This window comes from Salvelinus sp. IW2-2015, unplaced genomic scaffold, assembly GCF_002910315.2.
Source record: "Salvelinus sp. IW2-2015 unplaced genomic scaffold, ASM291031v2 Un_scaffold2123, whole genome shotgun sequence".
Taxonomy (NCBI): domain Eukaryota; kingdom Metazoa; phylum Chordata; class Actinopteri; order Salmoniformes; family Salmonidae; genus Salvelinus; species Salvelinus sp. IW2-2015.
The window spans coordinates 93,555-101,396 of record NW_019943458.1 but is presented as its reverse complement, the minus strand read 5'-3'; the positions used below and the strand labels follow the sequence as shown (position 1 = coordinate 101,396).

Below are 7,842 nucleotides of genomic sequence, written 5' to 3'. Positions count from 1 at the left end.
ACACACACATCACAACATATCCACACATCTTACTACACCCTCTTACACGCATCAACAGAAGTGCATCACACACACACACAACACACACACCACGCACACACACACATCCACACACACACCCACCACCTAACATTCCACACACACACCTTACAAACCACACAACACAACATTCACACAGACCACTACACACACAACACGCACATCATCACATACATCCTACAACGACACCTACATTCCCACACACATTCACACCCTAACATTCCAACTCACACACACACCTACATTCCGACACACACACCTACATTCCACACATCAACACACTTACTCGCTACACTTTCCCACACACACCACACAGCTAGACAACTTGTAAGGTGGCTAAGTTTCGTCTTTACACACACCTTACATTGCACACATTCTCACACACACTCACACCGCCTACGAATTCCCACAAACATGCCTGTGAGATTGAAAGATCACACGACGAAAATGAGATGCAGTAATTTAGAAGAGACACACAAGACAACACTCTACGATTTCACACACACACACCTACATTCCCACCTACACACAAATGCGGCCTAATTTCCACACAGCACGACCTGTGACATTCCGCACTACAGCACACACACAGCCATTAGAACAGTTATTTTGGGCATATCATGACATATATGTTCTCTTGTCCCTAATTTGTAATTGGTATTGGTCAGCATTGGGGTCCATGTGTATTACATATGTGGGCATTGGGCGTACTTACTATGCCTTAACTTTGAATCACCATGTTAGAAATATGGGTGGTAGAAGTGAAGGTAAATTAGACTGAATTTGGGGGTGAGGAAAGGATTGTTGTCCTTTCAATTTTACGGGTCAAAGTCTTGGTGCAGGTTTTCACTATATAATGATAGCCCTAGTGCGTCTCATTGCGATGTATATTTCCAACATTGGACCCTATATCATAGCAGTGAGTGAGACTCCTCTCCTATCCACCCTTGGAAGTTCTGGGAAGGTTTTTCTTGTAGCGTTTTGGCGCTTGGCGCTGTGTTGAATTACCAGTCACTTGTGATCTTTCTCTTCCAGGACGCACCCGCCATGACCATCTAGACGGGGAGGGCGTTCGGATCCGCAGATTGAGATTCATACCTCTTCTTTTATATTCAGTGACTGTCTGATTTGGAATAATTTGCTACTGCTTTATTTTCTCTCGGCCTAGTCAGATAGATCCTGGTGAATGAGAATGGACTGGACCGTTGCGATGTGATCTCCTTTCCCCCCTGTGCCTTCAGAATGTTGACTTTGGTCTGATAGTTCCACATCTTGAAGATTCCCATGTAAAGGTATTTAGCGTTCTTCTGTTTCACGCCAATCCTATGGCKTCGTTCCAGATCCTCTGGTGATTTACCCACTTCAAGTTCCTCTGATATCAGTTTGACCACGTAGCTGGAAAGGTCCCCTTTGTCCTRGTCTTCCGGTATGGGACAATATTCTCATGTTTCATCTTATTCTGTTTTCTTGCTGGTCCAATTCATCTTCTAAAGTTTGCAACTTTGTTTCCAGAAGGCACATTTTGTCGTCTWGTTCTTTGTATTTACATGTCGATAAAACAATAGATTGTACTTTCTTTTTGAGCTAATTTACTTTTTTAACAACAGATTGTAYCAGTTTGTTTGTTTTAGTGAGCACTGAGAGCGTTTAAGCTARMATTTCCTGGACATKATTTAGCTGTTCATTACTCTCGTTTGCATCRCCAAGTTYTTCCTTGTCTTTTCRMCTYAGGGAAGCCATGGCTTGTAGGGTTCTTGTTGCAATGTGGTTTTACCAAATGATTGTTTCGCTGTTGTATATAACTGCCCGCTCACTCTCTCACAGTTGCTTGGGGATTTATTGATCTATCGATTTTAGAGGCTTCATTTCAACTTTGTTGTCTGGCTTCTACATATACAGTAACTACAGTTTTGTCGGTACAAAATGMAGCTACTCAATCCCCATGCGTCCTATCGGTGCGCACGTGTACCMCACCAAGTTGAGGTTTCTGTAGCCTTGTGTTTAGTTTCTGCCCATTCACAAGAGCTGTATTTATACATTTCGAATMAAACACAAATGTACAATAACCACCCTCTTCAAGTCTCTCCATTGTTCTTACAAAATGAAAAACACACWGTTTTTCTTGTCATTTTCTCTAAAGTGGCTAGCGGCAGCCATTAGCATGCTGGAGTCGTTGGATTTAAAGTAACTGTTCAATAACTGCTAAGGAAGATTGCSCTTCTTCTAAAGAGCAATCACCTCTTAAAACCATAATGGAACCAGACAGAGGGACTCCTGATGTTGAACACATTTTAAACCATAATGGAACCAGACAGAGGGACTCCTGATGTTGAACATATNGGACTCCTGATGTTGAACACATTTTAAACCATAATGGAACCAGACAGAGGGACTCCTGATGTTGAACATATTTTCAGTCTCTGCAGTGTTCACCTTAAAGTTAGTGTTCATCCTAAATGGCACCCTATGTCATATTTTGTCCAGGGCCCATAGGCCTATATGGTGAATAGGGGAGATTGAGAACTAATAAAGTAAATGAAGACTTCATGTGGACAATATTAGCTTGTCTGAGTGTCCCTCTGTTTCTCAGTTAAAGCATAATGCCTGAAATGAGATATAGGCTCAGAAACACACACACTATATACTGTTCTCACACAATTCAAATTAAAATGTATTTCTCTCTTTCTCTCACTCTCTGTCTCTGTCTCTGTCTCTCNTCTCTCTCTCTCTCTCTCTCTCTCTCTGTCTCTCTCTCTCTCTCTCAGACACTCAGCCAAGGTGGTGAAGGCAGCCTCTCAGGTGCTCAGCAGTATGTGGCAGTACAGAGACCTACGCAGCCTCTACAAGAAGGTAAGACATACACAGCTTATAATGCTTCGTAACAGCATCATAGGAGTGACATAATGCATCATAACAGCATCTTAAAGAGTGACATAATGCTTCATAACGGCATTATTAGAGTGACATAATGCTTAGTAACAGCATCGTAAAGAGTGACATAATGCTTCATAACAGCATCTTAAAGAGTGACATAATGCTTCATAACGGCATTATTAGAGTGACATGCTTCGTAACAGCATCTTAAAGAGTGACATAATGCTTCATAACGGCATTATTAGAGTGACATAATGCTTCATAACGGCATTATTAGAGTGACATAATGCTTCATAACGGCATTATTAGAGTGACATAATGCTTCGTAACAGCATCTTAAAGAGTGACATAATGCTTCATAATAGTGTAAAAGACACCTGACTAGAACTGTTGTCCCTCGACCTCACAAAAGAAGCTTTCTGCTTCTGGACATATTCACAGATCGTGTACCTTGTGTAGACATGCTTAGCTTGGTGTTACAGGTTTTATTGCTTTCTATCACTTTCTAGTTTTGGAGCGTTTTGTCAAGGCAGTTGGTTTTGTTTGTGCTCCCACATTCTCTGGGTTATCAAATCTCACGACTCATTTGAGATATGCTGTATATAATAGAAAAACAGTGAGTCAGCCTGTGTATACATGCAAGCGTGTTTGTGTGCATGCATACGTTGCGTGTGTGCAAGTATGTGCGTTTGTGTGTGCATGCGAATGCATGCAAGTGTGTGTGTGTGTGTTGTGTACATGGCTCCCTGGGGTCGACCATTACTACGTTCACACAGAAGAGTAATGGGGTTTAGACGAGAGGAACAACAGCACAGTACAGTGAAAGATTTAGTGTGAAAGTTTCATCAATAAGACATTGTTGAGCCCAGAGCCCAGAGCTCAGGGTCTGTTGTGTACTGCAGGTCTATTCAAGTCCTCTTCCTCTCTCTCGCTCTCTCGCTTTATTTCATTCATTCCAATCACTATTNTCTCTCGCTTTATTTCATTCATTCCAATCACTATTGGAAGTGTAAACTTACTAAACACCGTATAGTGTAAACACAGGGTAATGTAAATGCAATAAACACTGTATAGTGTAAACATAGTTAAAATAGTATAGTGTAAACACAATGTAGTGTAAAAACACTAAACACAGTATAGTGTAAACACAGTGTAGTGTAAAAACACTAAACACAGTATAGTGTAAACACACTAAACACAGTGCAGTGTCAACACAGTATAGTGTAAACACACTAACACAGTACAGTGTAAACTTACTAAACACTGTATAGTGTAAACACAGGGTAATGTAAATGCAATAGACACAGTATAGTGTAAACACACTAAACACAGTGCAGTGTCAACACAGTAACGTGTAAACAAATTATAAACATTATAAACACAATACAGTTCAAACACACTAAACACAGTATAGTGTTAACAACGTATAGTATAAACACAGTATGGTGTAAACACAGTATGGTGTAAACACACTAAACACAGTATGGTGTAAACACAGTATAATGTAAACACAGGATAGTGTAAACACAGTCTAGTGTAAACACACTAAACACAGTATGGTGTAAACACAGTCTAGTGTAAACACACTAAACACTATGGTGTAAACACAGTATAATGTAAACACAGGATAGTGTTCACACAGTCTAGTGTAAACACACTAAACACTGTATGGTGTAAACACAGTATAATGTAAACACAGGATAGTGTAAACACACTAAACACGGTATGGTGTAAGCACAGCATAGTGTAAACACAGTCTAGTGTAAACATGGTTTCACCTGTGGTAGTATACATACCCCATTATGGGTGGAGTTTCCTCCTTATTACTAAACATTGCATCATTATTTCTAGTCAGGAAGCTGAATGATATGGGCCTTAACCGGTTCCTCTCCTTATCAGTACTGCCACATGTGACCGGTTTCCCTGCACTCAGCCCCTCCTGAGCTTCATTATGGCACCCCTCATGTCTCTTTTATAACTAATGATTAATAATAGCTCAGAAATCCAAACCTATCAGTCCCCCCTTTTTGAACATCTGATATCATACTGTTCAACATTACAGTGCCTATTTTGTTGCATTACAACCTGTGATTTAAATGGATTTTTATCTGGATTTCATGTAATGGACATACACAAAATAGTCCAAATTGGTGAAGTGAAATGAATTATTTTTTTTGAAAAGTGGTGCATGCATATGTATTCACCCCCTTAAGTATGAAGCCCCTAAATAAGATKTGGTGCAACCAATTACCTTCAGAAGTAACATAATTGGTTAGATAAAGTCCACCTGTGTGCAATCTAAGTGTCACGTGATCCCAGTATATATACACCTGTTCTGAAAGGCACCAGAGTCTGCAACACCACTAAGCAAGCGGCACCATGAAGACCAAGGAGCTCTCCAAACAGGTCAGGGACAGAGTTGTGGAGAAGTACAGATCAGGGTTGGGTTATAAAAAAAATATCAGAAACTTTGAACATCCCACGGAGCACCATTAAATCCGTTATTAAAAAATGTATAGAATATGGCACCACAACAAACCTGCCAAGAGGCAACCCTGAAGGAGCTGCAAATCCCACAGCGGAGATTGGAGTATCTGTCCATAGGACCACTTTAAGCCGCACATTCCACAGAGCTGGGCTTTACGGAAGAGTGGCAAGAAAAAAGCAATTTCTTAAAGAAAAAAATAAGCAAACACGTTTGGTGTTCGTCAAAAGGCATGTGGGAGACTCCCCTAACATATGGAAGGTACTCTGGTCAAATGAGACTAAAATTTTGCTTTTTGGCCAGCAAGAAAAATGCAATGTCTGGCACAAACCCAACACCTCTCACCACCCCGAGAACACAATCCCCACAGTGAAGCATGGTGGTGGCAGCATGCTGTGGGGATGTTTTTCATCGGCAGGGACTGGGAAACTGGTCAGAATTGAAGGAATGATGGATGGTGCTAAATACAGGGATATTCTTGAAGGAAACCTGTTTCAGTCTTCCAGAGAATTGAGAATGGGACGGAGGTTCACCTTCCAGCAGGACAATGACCCTAAGCATATGGCTAAAGCAACACTTGAGTGGTTTAAGGGGAAACATTTAAATGTCTTGGAATGGCCTTGTCAAAGCCCAGATCTCAATCCAATTGAGAATCTGTGGTATGACTTAAAGATTGCTGTACACCAGCGGGACCCATCCAACTTGAAGGAGCAGGAGCAGTTTTGTCTTGAAGAATGGGCAAAAATCCCAGTGGCTAGATGTGCCAAGCTAATAGAGACATGCCCCAAGAGACTTGAGAGACAGCTGTAATTGCTGCAAAAGGTGGCTCTACAAAGTATTGACTTTGGGGGGGTGAATAGTTATGCACGCTCAAGTTTTCTGGTTTTTTTTGTCTTATTTCTTGTTTGTTTCACAAAAAAAATATTTTGCATCTTCAAAGTGGTAGGCATGTTGTGTAGATCAAATGATACAAACCCTCCAAAAATCMATTTTAATTCCAGGTTGTAAGGCAACAAAAAAGGGAAAATGCCAAGGGGGTGAATCCTTTCACAATCCACTGTACACTTGGAAATGACTTATAAATGGAKAAACAATGATAATAGAACATYAACAAAAAATAAACATTATTAACATTCACAGTGAGGTTTACGAACTCCTAGACTTATGGCCTCTGTGATCACARCAAGCACGCTGCCATTTCCATTCARCATAGAACACTGATAATAACATGTCCACTGGAGCTGTTGACTTCTTCCAGTTCAACTTTCTTTCTCTTCTGGTTCCTTAGAGAGTGATAGCACAAGACTTGAAAAGCAAAAAGAAACACAAGACATAACAGCATTATTAAGATATGCACACTTATATATGCATGACAATTCCCACTCTCTCTTCGCCTGACTCTATGCCTTCAGGATACTTTTCTGTTGGATTCCACAAAAATGAAAGRCCWAAAAAGACTCCTCATGCTTTCGCTCAGTCTTCCCCTTTCCGACCACAGGTTCCAAGCCATGTCATTGTCACTTTGTTCCCTCTTGATGCTTCTACAACTGAGGACAGAACCGTCAACCCGGTACGTTCTATGCCCCTGTGGTACACGTCTCCATGCCGTCMCCTTCATTTTCATCCTTGGGTGTTATCGCAAGATACAGACTATGAACCTTGTATGCAATTAATTGTACCTCATCATCCAGCAATCTATATGTATTGATGCGATTTACCATTAAAATTCTGATGACACGGTAAAACAAAAAAATCAACAACAGAAAATGTAATGATTGACTCAAGGTATCATCCAGTGAGTTCTGTAATAACCTCCCTGTCGGAGGACACTTAAAGATAATGTTTCTAGAGAGAAAAACCCTCCCTAGGCCCAATGAATTCGAGCAGTGCACCCTCCCCTCAGTGTGAGAGAAACTCTCACTAAAACTCTAACTAAAACATTTTATAAATGATCCAACCCTTTTTTTCCTGAATAACATTGTCTATACGACAAATGTCAAAGAACATAAAAACCTACTGTTACCGTTGAAACCATTTTCCAACTTAGTTCATACTCCCTTATTTTACTGGCAACCTCTCAGAAGAGTTTACCAGATCAGGGAGTTAGCACCCTAACCCATGGGGGAATGCCAACAATCCAGCAGACCCGATCTGGTGACATTTGTATCAAAACAAATACAAAAAATGGAATAAGCAAAACACAGATCACAATCCATTTCATGAAATCAGCTATACACAGATCACAATCCATTTCATGAAATCAGCTATACACAGATCATAATCCATTTCATGAAATCAGCTATACACAGATCACAATCCATTTCATTTACATTTACATTACATTTACATTTAAGTCATTTAGCAGACGCTCTTATCCAGAGCGACTTACAAATTGGTGCATTCACCTTATGATATCCAGTGGAACAACCACTTTACAATAGTGC

General features: G+C 40.4%; 1 protein-coding gene across 4 annotated transcripts in view; it reads left to right on the top strand.

The window, feature by feature from the left end:
* LOC112073015 (catenin delta-2-like) overlaps positions 1-7,842 on the top strand; it is a 61,747-nt gene that overhangs the window by 2,759 nt on the left and 51,146 nt on the right. For all 4 annotated transcript variants that reach the window (XM_070440015.1, XM_070440016.1, XM_070440017.1 and 1 more), the window contains exon 2: positions 2,805-2,889. In XM_070440015.1, coding sequence (XP_070296116.1) covers positions 2,805-2,889 — 85 coding nt within the window. The remainder of the gene's footprint in view (positions 1-2,804; positions 2,890-7,842) is intronic.